The sequence below is a fragment of the Sabethes cyaneus genome, chromosome 1 (assembly GCF_943734655.1).
Source record: "Sabethes cyaneus chromosome 1, idSabCyanKW18_F2, whole genome shotgun sequence".
NCBI lineage: Eukaryota > Metazoa > Arthropoda > Insecta > Diptera > Culicidae > Sabethes > Sabethes cyaneus.
The window spans coordinates 102,388,952-102,411,746 of record NC_071353.1 but is presented as its reverse complement, the minus strand read 5'-3'; the positions used below and the strand labels follow the sequence as shown (position 1 = coordinate 102,411,746).

Here is a 22,795-nt window from a genome sequence, read left to right as displayed (position 1 = left end):
CCGCAAAGGTGGTGAAAGTAAAAGATAGGCCGTGTCTCAACGCACACTCGGAGGATGGGCTTTCAGTCGAACGTTCCAAGACGGAGAAAGTGGTGTGGTCCGCACTGTGTCTGGTGTGTAAACAGCCAAGACTCAAAGTGAACGATTACAGCAACTTCAAGAAGCTGGACCAGGAGGCAAAGTTGAGTTGGGCAAAATCATCATTAGAGTCGTATATGCTTGTGCAAGCATGGTAACCGACTTTGCAAGTTGCAAACGCAGTGTAGCTTTGAAAGCTATCAGCTGCGTCATCATCCACTGCCACTCTCCGAAAAAGACAGTCAAAGGGCAGCCAAATTCGTACTGAAAGCAGCGAATCAAGCACGCAACTTAACCGAACAGCTGAATGCAGACCACACATAATACCCAGCAAGGGGTACTCTTCTGGATGCTTCCCGTGCAGCTTCGTTGGAATGGTGGGTCGTCGCTTGTGAACGTGAAGCGACTGGGAATCGAGAATGGAGTGTCTCAGCTGGATAATCTACGTCACTAGATATGACTATATGAGTCGAAGTCCCGACGGATTCAGATTCAAATTCGCGGAGTGGCATGAAGGATTGCTTCTGATGGAATGATACCCGCACACTGGCCAATTCCAACCTACCGGAGTACGTGCTTGAGTAAGGACTATGGCCGGCGCGCAGCTATAATCGCCTGGAGTTCTGATTGGATCGAACAGCACAAGTCTACTGGCATCTATCAAGATCCACGGGGGCCAAATTGGCGATCCGATAGCCACCAAAACACAACTTGGCTGGCCTATTTATGGTACTGCTGAGGGCTCGAAAAACATAGCTGACTTTACTGTTCACCTTTGCGAATGTACCAACGACGAAGGACTACGTAATCCGAGCAAAAAGTTCTTCGCAATGGAAATAATTGGAATTTTGGCGCGCTAGTTGCCGGAACCACAGGACGAGCTCGACAGATACTCGTGCAAACCACAAAGCAGGTCCCTGGTGATTTCGAAACTTCCGAATGGATTTCCGATGGCCATGAAACGATGGGAATGTTTTGAAAGGAGATTAGCAGTAGATCCCGATTTGAAAAGAAGCGCGCACCAGCAAATCAAGGAATATCTGGAGGATAGATACATTCACGTTGCGACTCCGGACGAATTGTCGGCCGCTACCGGGAAGGAATGATATCTACCTCTTGAAGCTGCTTGGAACCTAAAAAAGCCCGGGAAGATTCACGTTATCTGGGAGGCAGCGGCTACGGTCAATAGTGTACTCTTAAAGAGTTCAGACTTCCTAGTTGCCTTGCTAATGGTGTTGTGTGGATTCCGAGAGCGAAAAGTGGAGGTCAATGGTGACATCAAGTAGATGTTTCACCAGTACAGCACTCGTGCGCTAATTGCACGTCCTCTAACTGCACCGTCTTTTAATTGCACGTTCGCTAGTTGCACGATCGTGCAACTAAAAAACAGTTATCTGTCAAACTACACGTGGTTTTCCAGGTGGTTGCTATAAACAAAAATGCAGCGTTACCGAATGCAAACTCTCTATCTCTGCATTACGTAGATACATTACAAACAAATTCATGCAAATTTGGCCAAACTTTGATTAATTGAACACATATTCATTAAGCTTTTAGTTCGTTTGTAAAAATTTAGATGTTCTTCCAAAAATTTAGCGTGCGTGTGAATGCATGTGAAGAGTTCTTTACAGTGATAACGCATAACGTTTTACAATAAATATTGGCAACTATCGTGCAATTAAAAAGCGAAATTCGCTAATCGCATCACCTCATTCGTGCAATTAGCGAACGAGTGCTATACTTCAATCAGCAAGCCAAAGACCATACTAGAAGTTCCTCTTCCGTAGTTAGAAGCCATCAAGGTATATTTAATGGATGTGGGCAGATTCGGAACCACTTCGGATACAGGAAACCGTCGAAGTTGCGACCGAAGTAACTACAGTGCACAGCAAAGGAAGCGTCACCACTAGAAATTGACGGATCGTGAACCAGCTGTGATGACCGCCAAGACACTGTTCTTCTCTACTGGAAACATGACTGAACGAGTCCTTGCTATGCTTTGGGAACCCGGGGAAGACAAGCTCACCTACGCGGTTGATTTAGTTCTGGAAACCACCCCGACCAGCAAGTGGATCATTTTTCGCTGTGTAATGCGTTTTTTCGACCCGATGGATCTTATGTCACACGTCCTAATCTACGGTAAACTAATAATTCAAGAAGCGTGGCGAGAACAACTGCAATGGGGTGAGGAACTCTCCGACAGAATGCTAGAAAACTGGCTGAAAGGTCTGCTAAAAGGACTTGATCAGGTCCGTATAGACAAACCTTACTTTCCTGCACTGGCACTGAATGAGCTGGAATCATTTGAACTCCACATCTTCACAGATGCGGGCGTGAATGCATGCGCTTGCGTAGTGTATTTTAGAGCAGTGGTTCGTGGACAAATTCGCTGTTGAAAGCCTTGCCAATACCACGACTGGAGCTGCAAGGTGTGCTACTGGGAACGAGGCTGGCGAAAACAATTTGTGAAAGTTACTCCTTGACTATAAATCGGAGATTATAGTGGACTGATTGGAGGACTGTGCTGGCCTGGATCAATTGCGATCACCGGAGATATTGGTAGTTTGTTGCCATTAAAGTGGGTGAAATACTGTCGAAAATTGAGACTGCTGAGTGCAACTTTGTACCGTCGAAGATGAACGCTGCAGACCAAGCGACGAAGAGGGGCAAGAGTCTCCGCCAGGATATGGATAGCTCGTGGTTTCGGGCTCTAAATTTCCTCCATTTTCCGGAAGAACAGTGGTCAAAAGTATCACCGAAGGGGACAGAAGAAATTGTCGAAGAACTATGAAACAGTATAGTGTACCGAGAGATCGCCAGATGGCAATTGATAGACTTCAGCAGATTTTGGAAGAGGAAACGCTTGTTAAGATGTGTGGGTTATGTTAAACGCTTTCTCTCCAAAACAAGTCATCGGTAGCTGAACCAGCAACGGAATTCCGAGCGACATCTGAGCCTGGCAGAGCTTGAGTTCAGTTGCCTCGCAGTTCGATCGGCTTCTGTTAACGTCTTCGACCGTTGAACCACTTCATTACAGCTCAGAAGTATGAAGTGGTTAGGAGTGAGTGCCTCTGGATCGCTAGGCTGCACCGAGGCGAACATCAAAAGTCGTGAGTTCATGATGGACTCTTCTTCTACGAGTATTGTTGATAGCGTTTCGTCGTCTGGATTCCGTGAGCTGGACAAGTTGTTGAGCACGGTTTTGACACTCCGCACTAGTCGCTCCCAACTCCCTCCGAAGTGTGGAGCTGAAGCCGGGTGGAAAACCCACTTAGTGTTCGCATTGGTGCACGTTTCGGTCAGAATTTTATGTATGTCTTCAATTTCTGCTTGCGGAGCCCCTCAGCAAACGATGAACCGACGGATTACCTACTTGCAGGACTCCGATGACAACGTATAGGATACTTAGAGGTAGACAGCTCGTATGGACAAACAGGTAATTAGAACTATCCACCTTCTTACCACGCTTCGCCCAGTTTGAACTTGTACGAGTTCAAAATAATTTATCCCGACTAATGAAAAGAGGCGCAAGTATGGAGTGAGTCGAGAAGTTAGCATAAGCGCCATCCTAGGAACAATCAGCTTCGTCTGCCTGATTTTTCAGTATTGGTAGTTTTTAGCAATCCGTTCGACGGCCGTACGCAAACTCGGCACGTAGAACCGCTGCGTAAGTTCATTTGCATCAGTTTATGACTTGTCTATCAACATTCATTGTTATTGTTGCGCGGGACGAAAGCGACAGAATAAAAACTGTTAACTGTTGTATACAAACATTGGTGAAGCACATTAGTCCAAGGGTTGAAATTCGTTGAAACAGAGTTTGGTTATACCGGTTATACGAACCCAATAACAGCAATTAGGGCTAAATTGATCGCTGCCTAAAAGGATTGTCATGTTTTGATTTTCAACGTCGAATTAAGAAAGAAAAACAACAATTTGAAAGAACTCGGCAATCCAGAAACCGTCCAGAAAAATTATAACAAACTTTTACACGTTTCCCTAAATTTAGTTTCTATCAAAAGCTCAAATTTTCACAGTTGGAACAAAAGGTGCATATGTTCTTAATTCAACAGAGAACTTCAACATTTAATTGGTGTTTTCTATCGCTACAACCAGTCGTAGCACACTAACGGAAATAATATTATTTGTAAGTCTTTGTTGAGTCATTTTGGTATTCTACAGGTTCACTGTACTTTTTTGTTTCAACTGTAACAACATAACCAATTTTAATGCTTAGGAAAAACCACACCGCAGTCAAATATTAGTATTAAAAAATATAAAAAAAGGCTTATTACGAGAGATACGATTTCATACAACTTCTGTAATAAAGTTTACGTAAAGGAAATTAAAACAACTTCCAATAAAAGCAAACATCATCATCTTGTATTTGTAACATGTTCATGGTTTTCAAGGTATAAATGCCTGGGCGTTTCTACTTAACCAAAACAAATCATAGACCGAATTTCGAAAACAAGAAGAAGAAAAAAACTTCTTCAGTTCGCATCACACAAATGACATTACGTTCCGATTAGCAGCGGTGCAGGGGTTGTGCCGGTTGAGTGCACCCGGCAAAACGGCCCCGCCCGGCAGCCATGGTCTGGGAGGAGTCGATTTAAAAAGTTTTCTGTCACCAGAAAGTGATGCGAAATTAATTTACTGCCTTATGACGCTTCTTGTTTGTGTTCCACTCAGCGTACGTTCGGGGTCGCCTACATGATGGGAGAACCTAGAAACACGTTGATGATGATGCTGATGATCATGATGGTGATGAGAAAATGTTTCAACTTTGTTGCCATTTGCCTGAGAATTAAGTTATTGAAATTTCTGTAGTCGGTATTTTGATGGTATGGTGCGTGTGGGGTTGACATGTTTTTAAATTGCCTCTCATCCAATCTACTGCCGATGATGCGGGAAAGTTTGTTTATGTACAGTTTTAATTTGTGAAAATTCATTTGGGCATAGATAATTTGTCTATCAAGATTAATTTTCTGTTTTGATTGACTTTTTGATTTCATTGTTGCTTCTGTTGTATAAGCAGTGAGTATAGGCTAGTTCTGTATAATGTTTGTTTTCAATAGCAGGCATTCCATTCTAGTATTCAGACTAACTTGGTGTCCATACCTGAGAGGAGGACTTTCTTCTACTGTATCTTAGTTGAGTGGTAAGTTTTTTTTTGTCTTGTTGGATTTATTAAGTCTTTAAGAGGGAAAAAGCATCTGTCTACAGCTCGAATTTCGAGTCTATAATCGTTAGATAGCTTAACTGTTATACTATATCACACTTCGACTGGTTCGTCTTTGTATTGTAGCTATTTGGAGTGCGACGCATCAAAATGTTACGTTGAGATGCTATGAATGTGGATGACGTTGAAGTTCTACAATTGTTGCATACCCGCAAAGAAATGATATCGATTTTAAAGCTTAACACGGCTGTCACCTCTCGAGAAGTTTGACAACGGTTCACGAGAGCGTCTCTTCTGCCACGTCTAACGATAGCTTACTAATGAATATTGGGACATGTGGACCAAGTCTGTCATCTGTGTTTGGTTGTTCTTATAATCGAGAAAAAAATTTACACGCAGACCTGTGTGTGTGTTTGACTGTGTGAAAGGGTTTATAATTTTGAGGGAAGCTACTTATGTTTGTACTATCGTCTGGATGTGAAAGGGACACTACAGTGAGACGAAATCGTTACCGGTCACGAACACAGCAGCAGTACCGATGGCCGTTGTACCAATGTTGGTGCATGGTGGCCCAGTAGGTGTAGCTGGTGGTAGTGGAGGTGTGGGAATCTCTTTGATGGGTTCAATATCCTGCTTGATAAAGATGCTTTCCTGTTCCAGCACAACCTGGTGGTCTTGTTCAGGCAATGATAGGGTCGAGTTGCCACTGGCAGTATATCTCCGGCCCATGTTGTCGTACTTTAGGCAAGGTAAACTATTCTCGCACTTATTAGCCACCTCGGCCTTACTAAAGCGAACATTCATCTTTGCAGCAGTGTTGTACAGTTTACTGCATTCCTGGCACATTGAGCTGGCATTACTGCCCAAGCTGGTTATCTCGCATGAGTCTTCTATGTTGTTATAATTGACGATACTATCCTGTAGTTGAAGTTGTTCTACGGCAGTTCCCACCGCACTTGTAGATGGGGTTGAGTGTTGTGTAGGAATGCTTGGAGGAGGTACCGCTGTCAGTGAAGGGGGTTGACTGCTACTCACCGCCGTCAATGCGGGACGATTCTTGCGAGGTAGCGTTGCATATGACGAGACGTTCACCGGTATCAGCTTACCTTTGTGTCGATTTGGAATGTTCAGAAGATCTGGGTACATGTTGAGGTCGGGATTGTCCAGTGCGTCCTGCGTTACCGATACCGATATAAATATGTTACCGTATGCCGGATTGGGAACCATTTGAGAACAAAACTCTGGTGGTGGCGGAAAAACTCCTACGTTTAGTGGAAATTCTTCCCGTTTCGCTGCTATCGATTCAATCGTTATCTGAACCGGTTCCATCGCAATAGTGGAATCCGTTTTCGTTGAGGGAGTCATCACATCGCTTGCACTGAATTCCTGTCTTTCGTTTGTGGTAATGCTCAGATCGAGTAGTTTTTTCTCTTGATCATTGAAACTGACACTACTCTTAATGTTTTTCTTTCTTCGTCGCGTACGAAACTTTCTCTTACATAAACAAATCACCACCGAGAGGGATAGGAGCCCGAAGATTGTCCCGAAGATACCGAGTATCAGTCCGAAATACCAGAACGTTTCCGGTGTCTTGATAATCACTCGTTCCACTATTTCTGGCAAAATCAAACTAAAATTTTTGCTTACAAATCCAATTTTGTTACTGGCAGTGCACGTATAGTAGCCCGAGTCATTACTCGTGATATTCAAAATAGTCAAATTACTCCAAAGCGTAATATTTCCGTCAAATTTGACGATTCTCTCATGCTCGAGCATCATATTATCTTGATCCACAATTTTCCCGTTCAGATCCCATGTTACCGTGGGTTCCGGATCACCGAAAGCCATACAACGGTACGTAATATTTGTTCCCAAGTCTTCGATGTCATCTACATCATCCCGGAAGATTCTCAACTGTGGCATGCATCCGAACTGTTCGGTGTCGATAGCTTCCCAGGCTAACCCTTTCAGGCTGTACGGTTGATGGCAGAAAAGGCTGCGTCGGTTCAGTGAACTGTTCAAATACCACCCCCGAAAGTCACGCAGATGGCAATCACAGTTCCATGGATTTTCTTCCAGGATTAATGTTTTCAGGTTTTTCATGTGATTGAACACATACCGTGGCAAACTTTCCAGTTGATTTCGTGACATGTCCAGGAATTCAAGCAGCTCCAGATTCGAAAACGCTGTCTCCGCTACCAAGCTCAGCTGACAGCCGTGTAGGTCAATATTTCTCAAATAGGGCAGCACCGGAAACTGGTCTGGTACGAGTTGTTTGATAGGATTCTCATACAAATTAATGATCCTCAGTCGATTATTCCCTGCAAATGTTTGCCTATCTAACGATTCGATCTCATTCTCACTAAGATCGACTTCGATAAGGATTTTCAGATTTTTGAACGCCTCCCTGTGGACGTATTTAACGCGTGAATGTTTCAGATGAATCTTCTGCAGATTGACCAGCCCTAGGTTAGTGAACTCTTCCCGATTCAAGTACGGTATATTGTTATCGTTCAGCACCAGTACCTGCAGCTCGGTGGACAGGTTCGACGGAATCGTATTGAACCCAAGGTTGTTGCACAGGACCGATTTTTTGCCGCTGGACCACTTGCAGATGCAACTTGCCGGACAGCTGGCGCTCCAGTCAGCACTGAAAACCGGCGAGAGCAGTAGGAGTAGCACTGCGAACGAGAAAGAGAACAAAAATTTGGATTTTAAAGTTAACAATAAAAATATTGACAAATAGATAGGCAGCAGCAGTTGGAAACTTGTTTTTATCTGTTGGTCTCGGTGAAGTACGGGCGGTCGTCGGAGGGAGCGATGCACAAGTTTATAACAATAAATTTGTTTGAAAACTTTATCATCAGATGAAGGCGAACCTTAGTTGAGTCGGACTTGTTGATTCAGTGGCTTTCTCTGAGTGTGTTCATAGCAAACGGTGAAGCAAACGCAAATAATTGAAATCAATTATTTTGGCGGAATAATTCACCTCCACTTGCTAAATTAAAGGATTACATATATAATGTAGGCATCCACTATAAAAGTAAATTTTTCTAAAATTTTTCAAGAGAAAGCCTTTTAACCTTTTAATTAAAATGAAAATTTGTTCTGATCTGATCTGATTTACTAAAATTAAAGATACATTGTCCATTGTTGAAAAAAAATTAGTGGACATTTCAAAACGGACCGTTATCGGCTGTTCGGCAAAACTTCCGTTTGATGTCAGAACAGGAGCCTTGTACGGCAGAAATAACTCCGCTAGTGACGGGCCTTTGCTGATGAACCGCCACGTGCGGCTCCCTAAAAAAGAGTGAACAAGTGATTGGGAAATTGGATCGGGACCCGAACTGTCTGCCACAAATCAGAATAAAAGAGGAGTGTTAAGATTTGTCGCTCGGCGTGCGGCTCCGGATGGCTCCATGGCAATTTTGTGGTGGGTCCATCCAGAACCGCACATCGAGTCTCTTCCGCGGCAAATCTTGTAAAAATCTTTTCTCTCAATGTAGCAAGTAGTCCAGAAGCATGCTACATTTTGAGCAAAATGCGGAAGAGGACCCCAATCGTCGGTGTAATGCGACCCGTGCCTATGGATGAATGGTTGGGGAGGTCTAATAAAGTTTCTCAAGGTCGAACGGAGCCTGCCTGGTACCAGAGCACCCTATGCAGTAAATTGCTCCCTCTGTTCCAAGCTGGTAAAGGACAATTGATTTTCTCCCCAGCAGAGTACAACCATCGCCATAGAAAACCTTACAAAAACAAACGGTCGATACTGGTGAAGTGATGGATAGAGGGATGGAAGAGGACTTTAACCTCGACAGAATGTCGCTGGAAGGAGGACTCTCGGCTTCATCCCTGATCCTAAACTCACCAACAGGGAATGCGGAGAGTGACGCGGATAACCTTCCCGATCCAGCGGCGCTGCCTGAAGTCAAGGGGTAACCTGAGGCTTCCGGAGATGTGGCCAAGCGTCTCTCCAATGCGCAACGGCAACGGCAGAAGTGGTATCGTAGCAAGGGCTACTCAAAGGAAGAAGCAGAGGAACGCGCCCTTCTGCCGGCCGGCCAGCCTGCCCAGCGGGACCTGGTCGTTACCAAAAGGCAACGATCTGCTGATACGGCGTCCCCGAATATCAGCAACAAAGCAACAGTCCCACTAAAAAGAAACCACGTAGCCGAGCCTGCGCGGGTCTTTCGGCATCAAAACCACCCTCGGGGTGCACATACAGGGAGATAGTGGATGATTTCAGCGTAGCCATAACTACGGCTGATTATCCCGTTTTCCTGCTCACTACGGATCAACTTCAGACTGTCCGTGCTGTTCTTCTGGATCACATTGCTGTCCAGGAGACTCCAGACATTAGGCCAAAGTTCAGGAGCTGCCAGTTCAAGAACGGCTACTTGACACTGGCTTTGCGTTGCTCTGACCAGAACACGGTCAAATGGCTGGAACAAACGGCATCCACTCTCGTCCCGTGGGATGGGGCACAACTACGGGCCTATGACACGAAGACTTCCCGAAGGCACATACCTTCATAGGGTACTTCCAGGACAGTGTCGGCACCATGGATAAGAGAATTTTGAGATTCCTCCAGAATCAGAACGACTGCTTTTCAACACAAGTGTGGTAGATTCGCCGTCGCAATGTGTTTGGAAATACCGTCGAACTGTTGATGGAGGTGGACCAAAAATCAGCAAGCCAGATCGCCAAGCAGCGCTTTATGGTAAACTATATGTTTGGCAAAGCACGCATGCGACAGGTTGGCAGTGGTCTGATCAACACAGGCTCAACAGTCTCTGCTGCAAAGTCGAGGACGGTACGAGCGGAACTCCCTTCTGGGAGCGCCCCGCCACCACCAAGACCATGCAATCCCGCAACGTTGAGGTGGAAAGTGTGGAACTTCCCTCCGGGAGTGCCCCGCCGTTACCTACACAATGCAATCCTGCGAAGACTAGACGAGCGCAGCGAAAACCTCGTAAGAGACGTACGCAGCAACCACCTCGCACTCGGTACCCGTCTGCACTCGGTAGCAGACCTCAGAGGCAGTTCGGACTTCTGTGGTCTGTCGCCTGCAGCAACCGAAGCCTGCCGGTGTGGGCGACTTGGTGGCTCAACTCAGCCGTTCGCCAAGGCTCGATCCATTATTGGATCAAGCTGAAAATGGCAATCCTGCTACAAAATGGGCAAATTTCGCTGCGTTCAGGTGAACCTTCACCATATCAAGGGCGCGTCTTATGTCCTATGCCGGAGATTCACCAATGAGCAGCTGAGTGCTGCTCTGATCCAGGAGTCATGGATTAACGATACCACGATCCTCGGTCTATCCGGCGTTAATGGTAAGTTGATCTATTGCAATACACAGTCCAAGCCTAGGACTGCCATTCTGTTAAATAACTACTTTCCAGGGCACAAGGACGACATACCACCGCCCGAGGTTGCTGAACTCGTGCGGTACTGCAAGGCAGTCAACAAGCTGTACGTGACAGGCTGTGACGCAAATGCGCACCACACGATATGGGGCAACTCGGACACAAACAACAGGGGTGAGTACCTATTTGAATATCTTACTTTTAACGATGTCAATGTAATCAATGTAGGGAATGACCCCACCTTTATAAACGCTATCATACAAGAGGACCTAGACCTAACTCTATGTAGCGCCTCTATAGCTGAGAAAGTCAAAAATTGGCATGTCTCTGATGAACCAAGTTTATCAGACCACAGATATATCATTTTCAACATCGAAGGAAAACCAATTGGAGTTCCTTTAGGAATCATCTGATTGCCTCACGTAATTCCTGTCACAATAATATACGAACTCCAGTTGAGCTGGATATCGCCGCTTGTGACCTACAATGTAGGATTACAAACGCATATAACACAAAATGTCCCGTAAAAACGCAAACAGTTTGTCGTGATGTGCTCTGGTGGAATGAGACGCTTAGCAATCTCCGTCGGAAGGCAAGGCGTCTGTTCAACAGGGCCACATCACATCTACCTAGTAAGGCTACAGAGCTTCCCTCACCAAATACAACGCTGAGCTACGCAAAGCCAAAAGGAAATCACGAGTTAAATTTTGCGAAAGCATACAAACTGACCACTGGACAAGACATAGGCGGACAGCAGCGGAATGGGTCATTACACAATGTGCCAAATGATTCGGTTCTACTTACACGCCGATTGATTATGGAGGCTTCGATCAATTGGGCACTCAGCTCTTTTGAACCAATGAAATCTCCAGGTCCGGATTGTATTCTATCAATTTTCTTACAAAAAACGGACGTGTTATAATGTCCGAGCTCATCAACCTATTTCGAGCCAGTTTCACATTGGGGTATATCCCGCAGAATTGGCGGAAAGTAGGGGTGGTGTGGTACCTAAGGCTGGCAGAAAAGATAAAACCAAGCCTAAGGCTTTCAGACCGATAAGTCTGACTTCAACGCTTCTTAAGCAGATGAAGAAAATCACGGATAACTATATCCGCAATGAGTTTTTAAAAAACTTACATGTAAATGCATGCAATGCAACATGCATACCAACACGGTAAATCTACGGAAACCACACTGCACTGCTTAGTGACGTTAATTGTGAAATCGCTCAAATATCAACAGACAGCACTCTGTGATGATGATGATAGTTTTATTAAGGACCTTTTAACAGAGAGTCATTAGGGTCCATACAGCACTCTGTGGTTTTCTTGATATTGAAGGCGCTTTCGATAACACGTCCTTCGCGTCAATTAATACGGCTCTCTGTCAAAAGAGAATCGACCACACTACAATGAGCTGGATTCAAGCAATGCTCTCGAGCAGAAAAATTACAGCATCATTGGGAGATACGTCTGTCACGATTTCGGTGATCAAAGGACGAGTTCTCTTCCCCCTGCTCTAGTCACTAGTGGCCGACGCAGTCCGTCACAAGCTATCACAGCTAGGTTATGAGACCATTGCTTACGCCGACGACGTTGTACTTATCGTCAGAGGACAGATTGACGCAGTATTGTCAAGTCGCTTGCAAGGAGCTCTAGACACCGCCATGTTATGGTGCTCACAAGAGGGACTTAATGTTAACCCCACCAAAACAGTCGTTATACCATTCACTAGGCGAAGGAAACATACTGAACTGAACTGGGTTGCCCACCTAGATTATGCTGTTAAGAAAGCAACTTCGGCTATCTGGGCATGTAGCTCACTGTTTGGCAAAACTTTGATTGGATTGAAACCTCAACTAACCTTTTGGTCATATACTACTATTGCAGGTCTAGGATAACCTATGCTGCAGTCGTATGGTGGGCCAAGGTAAATGTGGTGACAGCCCAAGCCAAACTAAGCAAAGTTCAGCGCCTGGCCTATCTTACAGTTACCAGTGCCATGCGTACAACGCCTACTGCAGCCATGGAGGCAATGCTATGCTTACTGCCTTTGCATCTTCATGTGAAGGAGGAAGCAGAGCACGGTGCACTACGGTTGCAAAGGAGTAAAACTATACTCGAAGGTGACCAAATCGGTTATCTTCGCATACTTCTGGAGTTCAATCTGACACCCTTAGTAAGTTCAGTCTCTGACTGCATGGAAGCCAGGTCCAATATGGACGTTCCATATGAGGTGATTAAAACAGATCGCTCAATGTGGAATAATAGAGGGCCCGATCTTCCATCTGGAACTATCTGCTTTTTTACAGATGGTTTAAAAATGGGGGCCTGCACAGGCTCCGGAGTCTACGGACTCGGCATCAGGGAAATTATCTCATTAGGATAGTGGCCCACCGTTTTTCAAGCTGAAGTATATGCAATATACATCTGTGCAACAATATGCTCGAAACGAAAGTACAGGCATGCGAAATTCGGTATTTTCACGGACAGCCAAGCAGCACTACTGGCACTCAAGTCGCCAAATACGTGTCCAAATTAGTTTGGGAGTGCAGCACAACATTGAGGGAGCTCTTCCGCCAAACAAAGTTTTATTACTTTGTGTGCCCGGTCACTGCGGAATCGAGGGCAATGAAGGTTGCTGACAACCTAGCAAGACAAGGATCAGCTCAGCAATTTATTGGTCCTGAACCGTTTCTGGGCACCTCCACATTCGCCCCGAAAGGCGAACTGATGACATGGGAAAAGCTAGAAATAGTACCCCGTTGGAATCAAACACAGGGTTGTAGACAAGTTAAACAATTTATCTACCCAAACCCTGCAGTAGCTAAAAAACTACTCCGTTCAACTCGTAGTGAACTACGCACAATCACGGGACTTCTAACAGGACACAGCCCCGCTCTTTATCATTTAAAGAATATCGGCAAGGTATCATCCGACACCTGCCGCTTTTGTAACTCTGAATCTGAAAGTTCGGCGCATCTGCTCTGCAATTGCGGGGCATTTGCATTATCAAGGCATAACTTCTTCGGAAGTTTCCTTCTTACTCCATATCAGGTATGGAACCTAAATCCCAAAACGGTCATTGGCTTTATAAACCATGTAGTACTGAATTGGGGCTCTGGATTACAACTATTCCGCTCAACTCCATCAATGGGTATGAACTGTGTACAGCAATCGGGGCCTGCCACAAAAGACGATCATTAAGACTATCGCAGTGGCCTTTTAACCCAATGCCCTTCTGGCATACAAAAAAAAAAGACCGAAATACCTCTCTCGGAAATAGCAACGTACAGCGTCACTTTTCGCTCAAAGTTATGTGCAAACTTGTGTTTTATGCGAAGTTGCAGAGATGCAGTGGAGTGGATAGTTCCATGGAATAGTATCGATCATTTCCGGGAATGTGTTTCGTCGAAAGAGGGAAGTAACTTTCGTCGTGTCGTCCAAAACAAAGCATTTTGCGGAATATTTTTTTATTAACCAGCGGCATTGGCATTGGGAGTCGAAATCTGTCCCTCAGTGTATTCCGAGGCTCTTACCTTACCTTCTTTCGACACTTTTTTCCAATTCTTTTCAATGTTTTGCAGATATACTAGTGGGAACAGTTGAACTTTTTTGTGGCAACGAACGAAGTCCTACTGCGTCCATCATTTTGGCTGATCTTCCACTAGCTTGCTTGCGAGTAGTTAAGGATCTTAGGATATGGTAAATAGTCGAAACCGCAACATTTTCGCTTTTAAAATGTTGTACCGTATACTTTTTGTCGAGATTTGTGTACAATTCATAAAAGTTCGCTCGCAGAATGCTTTTTGTTTTGACGCCATTTTGAGCAAAACTTGGCAATTATAAACAAAACAAAAAATACTGGCAGAAAGAGAGAGAGAGGGCATATACATTCTCATTCCTCTCTAAGCCCATTTGTTGTTGTGCATAGGGGCCTCGAAAAAGTTTAGTTGAAGATAGAATCAAGAAAAGGGCGAATGTCGTAAGCGTCAACAAACCGAGTGAGGGTTGATTTTCTTATGCTGGTCTAGCAAAAAATAACTCTCACCCGTTTTATTTACATTTTCGATATTCGCCCTTTTGTTAATTCTATCCCGGGTTGTCATCCGTTATCTATAAATCATACTTAAACATCGGAAATCTAATAATCAAAAAGTAATCGCCAATGTAATATAGCATAGCAAAGCAAAGCAAAGCCTAGGTGCTACATTCCGTTATCCAAACTAGACCTTCTGTTTTTTATATTTACGACAGACTTCGCAGCCTACTGTTAGAATACGGAACAATTGCAGAGCCAGTTGCTACGATCCTATTGATTCCAACAGCATCTCCAGCCGAGATTCGTACATACCACGACTGGCTTATTAGGCCAGCATCATGCCTCGAGGCCAACTGGGATGCGCCAATGTAATATATTGTCTTGTGGTTCAACGGGAAACAATAGTTTTAAACAAAATGGTGGATTTTTGTAGCATCAGTGTGATTAAATTCCATTCAACTAAATTCAATCACAATATAGTAAATTGGCCCTTTGCTGTATCTTCGATAAGTTTGGCAAATAAAGCATGGTATAGACCATATGGAACTTGGAACTGCAGATCGCTAAATTTCGCTTGAACCCCGCAAACTCGGCATCGTAGCTTTGCAGGAAATCTGTCGCAAAGGAGAGAAGGTATGGAAGATCCTTGGCGGAATGGCCCAGTTTTACCAGAGCGGTGGCATTACGAACGAACTGGGAACGGGCTTTGTAGTGTTGGGCGCAATGCAGAATCGCGTGGTAAATTGGAAGGTGATCAACGAGAGAATGTGTGTATTGAGGATAAAGGACCGTTTCTTCAATTATAGCATCATTAACGTGCACTGCCCGCACGAAGGTAGACCCGACGATGAGAAAGAAGCGTTCTACGCGAGGCTGGAGGCAACGTATGACAGCTGCTCGTCACGGGTCATCAAGATCGTCATCGGGGATATGAACGCCCAGGTCGGTAGGGAAGAAATGTATAGACCGGTGGTAGGACCCCATAGCCTGCACACCGACACGAACGATAACGGCCTACGAAGTAAAAACTTCGCAGCTTATTGAGGCCTGGTGATCCGAAGCACCTTTTTCCCGCGCAAGGATATCCACAAAGCCACGTGGAGATCACCTGACCAACGTACAATGAACCAAATTGACCACGTTCTCATAGAGGGCCGGTACGTTCCCGACGGGGTGCGGATATTGATTCTGACCATTACCTAGTAGCAGTACATGTGCGCTCAAAGCTGTCCACCGTATACCGGATACGTCAAAGCCGCCCTCCTCGGCTGAACATCAGGCAGCTAGATAACCCGCAAGCTGCCGAGAACTACGTGCGCATACTGAATGAGGCACTGCCTTCTTCCGAGGAGTTAGGTGCTTCAAACCTCGAAGGCGGTAGGGGCAGAATACGCTCGGCCATCGGAGACTAGGTATTGACCCTCGGAGTACACAAAATGATTGGTTTGATGGGGAATGCCAACAAGCGGTGGAGGAGAATAAACTGCTTGGAAAAATTATCTGACTATTGCCACTAGAGAGAACCTAGCCAAATACCGACGAGCTAGGAACCAGTTGACCACGATCCTTAGGAGGAAAAAGCGCCAAAAGGAGGACAGAGATCGTGAAGAATTAGTGCAACTATTCCGAGCTAATGACACGCGTAAGTTTTATGAGAAGGTGAACCAAACTCAGAAGGGCTACACACCGAAACTTGACATGCGTAGGGACGAGGGAGGGAATCTAATCACAAAAGAGCGCGAGGAGGTCGACAGATGGAAGCAGTTCTTCGATGAACACCTCAATGGCGAAGTCGCAGAGGGAGGTGGAATGGAAATTAACCTAGGAGCGCCCAAGGAAGACAGTAATGTCCTAGCACCAGATCTCCAAGAAGTCAAACGAGAAATCGGGCTGCTGAAGACCAATAAAGCCGTTGGGAAGGACCGCCTACCGGCTGAGCTTTATAAACATGACGGAGAAACGCTAGCAAAGGCTCTACACTGGGTTATTTCGAGGATTTGGGAGGAGGAAAAGCTACTGGAGGAATGGATGGAAGGAGTGGTTTGTCCTATCTACAAAAAGGGTGATCGGCTAGATTGCTGCAACTATCGCGGTATTACGCTGGTAAACGCTTCCTACAAGGTACTTTCCCAGATCCTGCTACGCCGGTTGTCATCGATAGCAAAAGGTTTCACAGGGAATTATCAGGTGGGTTTCATGGGGGCTCGCGCAACTACGGACCAAATTTTTTCTATCCGGCAGATCTCGCAGAAATGTCGGGAGTACAACGTGCCCACACATCACATCTTTATTGATTTCAAAGCAGCATACGATACAGTCGATCGAGACAAACTATGGCAGATAATGCACGAACACGGTTTTCCGGACAAATTGACGCGACTGATCAGAGCGACATTGGATCGAGTGATGTGTTTCGTACGCATCTCTGGGACACTCGACGGTTTATCCTGCATGCTGTGCAACATCACTTAAGTGGGTGATCCGGTGAGCGGGCATCGATACGACAGGCACGATTTTTACCAAGGGTAGCCAACTTTTAGGCTTTGCAGATGACTTCGATATCATAGCCAGGAACTTTGCGACGGCGGAGGCAATCTACACCAGACTGAAAGCGGAGTCTAGGAGAATTGGGCTAAAAATAAATGTGTCGAAGACCAAATACGTGAAAAGAAGAGGCTCAAAGGAAACAAGCGCACGTCTCCCACGGACGATAACCGTTGACGTTCTAGACGAACTAGAAGAGGTAAAGGAGTTCGTGCATTTGGGATCGCTGGTGACCGCGGACAACAACACTAATAAGGAGATCCAGCGGCGCATCCAAGCAGGAAATCGGGCCTGCTTTGCCCTTCGTAAAACGCTACGATCGAGAAACATACGCTGCCGCACGAAGATAACTATGTACAAAACTTTTATTAGACCAATAGTTTTTTATGGACTTGAAGCCGTGACGTTGCTCACGGAGCAGCCCCTTGCCGTGTTCGAGCAGAAAGTGCTGCGGACAATATTTGGCGGAGTTCAAACTGAAAGCGGAGAGCGGCGGAGGCGTATGAATCACGAGCTACAGGCACTGCTTGGGGAGACTCCCATCGTACATCTAGCGAAAGTTAGCAGACGACGGTGGACCGGACACGTTGTAAGGATGCCGGACGACAGTGCGACGAAAAAGTTCTCTGCCTCAACCCCATCGGCACCAGGAACAGGGGGACTCAAAGTGCACGATGGCTCGACCTGGTTGAAAGCGATTTCCGATTTCAGACACGACTAGGAAATTGGCAACGAGTGGCCCAAGACCGAGTTGAATGGAGACGAGTGCTTGAAACAGCACGAGCCACCCCGGCTCTATGATGAAGAAGAAGAAGAATAGACCATATTACAATTGGTTGGTAAATGGTTGGATTATGCCCAAAACAGATCCCCTAGTGATCCTTAGCCTCTTATCCAGCAACCCCTATCTCTACCTTCACTTATCACCAACCCATGTGGAGTCCAAGGTCGTATACCAACAGGGAAGGAGGCACAGTGTTGTCTCGACTCTATAAGATGGCAGCCCCATCACGAGACTCGGTAGCGTAAGCTCTAGTACGGCTACCTATCTAAAATCACTAAACTAAAAAGAGTCAAGAAAATTCTACTCGGAACATTCAGCATGGACAAAGACGACAAAATGAGGATATGGAATGGAGATTTGGTACCTGGAACTGCAGACCGCTAAATTTTGTTGGTGACGACAGCGGGCTGCTCGATCAGTTAGAACCCCGAAAGTTTGGCGTCGTGGCACTGCAGGAGATCTGTCGCAAAGGCAAAAAGGTGAGGAGGACACATGGCGGCTAAGCCCAAATTTTCCAGAGCGGTTGTGCAACCAACGAGATGGGAACAGGCTTCGTAGTGTTGGGCAAAATGCAAGATCGCGTAATGAACTGAACAGCGATCAACGACAGGATGTGCTTGCCTAGGACAAAAGCCCGTTTCTTCAACTACGCCAACATAAACGTTCATTGTCCACACGGAGGTAGACCCAACGACAAGAAGGAAGCGTTCTATGCGCTGCTGGAGGCAACGTATGACAGATGCTTACCACGGGACCTCAAGATCGTCATCGGGGATATGAACACCCAGGTCGGCAGGGAAGCAATGTATAGACCGGTGATCGGGCCTCATAGCCTGCACACCGACACGAACGACAACGGTCAGCAATGCATCCACTTTGCAGCTTCCCGAGGCTTGGTGATCAGAAACACTTTCTTTCCCCACAAAGGTATCCACAAAACCACCTGGAGATAAACTGACCAACAAACTTCGAACCAAATCGACCTTATTCTCATCGAAGGCCTGTTTTTCTCGAACATCACTAACGTATTCTACTTACGGGGTGCAGATATCGACTGGGACCATTAGCTAGTAGTAGTACATGTGCGCTCAAAACTATCGATGGTGTATACCACGCGACAAAGCCGCTCTCGTATGGGTTTGACGATGCTCACGGAGAACCTGCCCGTCCTTGCGGACTATATTTGAAGGAGCAAAAGCTGGAAGCGGAGCACTAGAATCTCTTTTTACGTCCATTCATTTTTCGTGAGTTTCTTCTGCGTCACCATTTTTACGTCAGAAATTTGAATAAACGTCGTCTCGTTTTACATCTAAAATTCGAATTATCCTCCTCCCTTTTTACGACCGATTTTTATGTTCCCCTATAGTGGACGTAAAACGAGATTTGAGTGTATATGAATCACGAGCAGCCGACACTACTTGGGGAGAGTATCATCGGACATCGGACAACCCAACGGACAGCCAGAACAGAGGGACCCAATGTACGAGATGGCTCAACTAGGTCTTGCGACTTGCGTTTTCTGAGACGCCTGGAAAATAGACGACGAGTTACCCAAGATTGAATTTAATGCAGCTGACCAGTTGAAACAGCACGAGCCATTCAAGGTCTATGCTGCTGACGACGAAACGGTTTGAACACCCAAACTCCCCGCGCTGCCTGCAAGGTGGTCCCTCACGTTTTGTTGCGTTGTCTATCCTCAATAGCAAAACAATTCGTAGGGCAGTATCAGGCGGGCCTTATGGGGGCCCGTGCTACTACGGATCAAATTTTTACTCTCCAACAAATCCTCCAGAAATGTTGAGAGTACAATGTGCGCACGCATCATATTTTCATTGATTTCAGAACAGCATAGCACGAGTACGGATTTCCGACCAAACTAACGCGGCTGGACAAAGCTACTCTGGAGCGAGTGATATGCTAAGTGCACGTTTCGGGGACACACTCGAGTTCTTTCGAGGGGGGAGGGGGTAGGGGATGCGTCAAGGGGGCATGGAAACGATAGGTACGATCTTCAGCAAGAATATCCAAATCCTAGCCTTTGTAGACGACCTCGACATCATTACTAGAAACCTTGAGACGGCGGAGGCAATCTACGCCAGGCCAAAAATGGAGGCTAGGAGGATAGGGTTATAAATCAATGCGTCGAAAACCAAATATATGGTAGGAAGAGGCCCCAGAGAAAGTAGCGTTTGCCTCCCATGGACAGGAAATATTGACGGCGGTGAACTGCGAAAGTTGGCAGACTACGGTGGGCCGGCCACATCGCAACGATGCCGGATGACTGTGGATTTCACTGCCGTTCTCTTCAAGAACTCCACCGGCACCAGGAATAGAGGGGCTCTACGTGCTAGATGGCTCGACCAGGTTGAAGCCGACTTGCGTGTGTCGAGACGCGTAACGAATTGGCGACTAGTAGCTCAGGACCGAGTATAATGGGGAGAAATTCTTGATACGGCAAAAGCTACCACAGCTCTCGGCTGGTATGGTCTTGTCATAGTGCGAGAAATACACGAACGAGCACACCTTGGTCCGGAGAAAATTCTTAATGCCGGGAAAAAACGGTATTACTGGCCGTTTATGAGTAGCGAGGTGAGGCTAATCTGCCAACGTTACCTAATCTGCCAAATGAGTAAAGCGACCAAACAAAATTGTACCCCGCCCATGGCTGAACAGAAAAAGGTTTGTCCAGTACCCGTGGCAATTCCTTGCGACTATGTCGGTCCATTTCCAGCGTCAGGTAAAGCACGGAATACATGCTTGTTGGTCGTAGCCGAATTGTTAATCCTTAAACAGCTAAATATTTTACCGCCAATCTCCAACACTATGTAATCAAAAAATTTTAAATTCACCAAAGTTGATTCTTGACTAAAGTTAGCAATTCATCAAAATAAGTTATAGAATACGAAAATAAACGAATAACCCACAGTAAGAGTCACCTGCCTCTAACGACGTGACCGTCCTGTTTTAAGGTATAACGTAGTTAAAGGATTAGTTCAGCTAACTTGGACTATCACTGCTGGTGCAGCGGAAAAGTTTTCGTTTCCCAGAAGGACGGCACGGAGGAATGAAACGTCCAGCGGCTTTTCCCGATTCGGGATATCCGATTATAGGGAAAACTGTGAAAAGTGTCTATTTTCTTTTCCACTCGCGTCCAAACACCGGACCAAGCAGTGCACAGGGAAGAAAGCCAAAAACTTACCTGTTAAGCAGAACTGTATCATTTTGGCGATTAAACATAGTTGAACGATAAAGTTGCAGTTGGCGTTTCCATTAAAAAGTTTCGTCGCTCGGTCCAAGCTGGCTGAGGCTGCTTACTCGGGCAGTTTTCGGCCCAGTTTTGTCCGCTCGTACGATCGGTGGTGACGGTGGTGAGATGCTGTAGCATTTCCGAGTGGACGTCTTCTGCAATGAGAACGGTAAGAGACAGGTAAGGAAAAGTGGTATCCGTTATCAAAGTTTGATTCAATCGAGTCACAATTTTACGGACAAAGTTAATTTTTCTCGGTGAAGCGAAATTGTAACGGTGTGCTTGATATCAACTGTCAGTGTAAGAAGAAAGTATCATTCGATCTGTTTATTATATTTAAGGCTTTAGAACTAACGTTCCGTCGACAGACGAAAGGATAATTAGTTTTAAGTTTATATATTAGGTATATACCTATGTACATTGAATAAACAAAACCTTATAAGCACATTTAAACAAGCAGCTGAGTACCTACAGCGTATCGTGGAACTTATCAAACAGAATCGAGGCCCGCTTTTCATGACATGCACAACCATACCTCAGGAGTAGGATTGGAACAATTTGCGGCTTTATATCTACCTGTAGGTACGTGTTGTGTTAAATCTGTTGAGGAGTAGCGAAGCAAAGATGTGTGGTTCGAGGTATCAATTTCATGTTTCGACACTTTTCTGGAACAAAATATCATCGAATTTTCATTTCTCTCCACATCATTTACTCCACTGAATAATAACGTACCGGAAAATTTTCACCGGCGAATTTTGGTGGCAGGCAAGTTGAAAGCGAATGAATCGACACTGTGCAAATTCTTCCTCGCTGCGTCTGGTAAGCAGAGAATCACTTACAGCCTCTTAACACACTCCAATACCATCCGAACAGAGGAGGCCCTTTTCAAAGAAGCTAACGCCGGAAAAGTTTTCTTTTTCGACAGTAGTCTAGAAAGTAGGCTGCGTCCGATAAGATTTATAGCCACGTGCGCAGAGTGGGAATAAAAACAAATCGAAAAAAAAACTCACGCACTCACGCCTTTGTATGCCACAGACAGTCACCAAAGCATCCGCGACTGTAGAAACGGTAGAAACCAAGGATAAAGGGGAAAACTTTTTCATTTCTAAGAAGGCACACCGGTTTGCGTGCCATAAATTCAATGGTTCTTATCAGCGCTGTTTGGTTTATGCTGGAAACCTCCTTCTTGTGCTTTCCGCCTTGAATAATAGAGTAAGAAACTGCCATCGATAGGACGCCCTTTCCCTGTATCTATCACGACACGACACAAGAGCATGAGATGTGATGTGCAGCCGGAAGAAGTTCGGTTGTCATAGGCCCGATAAATATAGGCAGGAGAAAGCAATGCATAATTGACGGGACCCGTGTCACCTAGACCAGTGGCTTGCAATATCCGTTCGGGTTCCAATGTATTTTTCTGGGTGCGAAGCCTTCGCCTTGTCAGTAACGTCGAATACTTCGTTTCTGGAAAATCTACTTCATTTCAAAATGGCGGAACATTATTTTTAATGACTTAGGTTTACATCTTATTTTACCCGAGACGGTTACGGTGG

The 22,795-nt window shown here is 45.5% G+C and overlaps 1 protein-coding gene across 1 annotated transcript; it reads right to left on the bottom strand.

Moving 5' to 3' along the window:
• Nucleotides 1-5,749: 5,749 nt before the first annotated feature.
• Nucleotides 5,750-21,216, bottom strand: LOC128746029 (uncharacterized). The gene is made up of 2 exons (XM_053843081.1): nucleotides 21,195-21,216; nucleotides 5,750-7,941 (listed from the first exon to the last, which is right to left on the bottom strand). The coding sequence occupies exons 1-2, from the start codon at nucleotides 21,214-21,216 to the stop codon at nucleotides 5,750-5,752; spliced, it is 2,214 nt and encodes a 737-aa protein (XP_053699056.1).
• Between the last annotated feature and the right edge of the window lie 1,579 nt (nucleotides 21,217-22,795).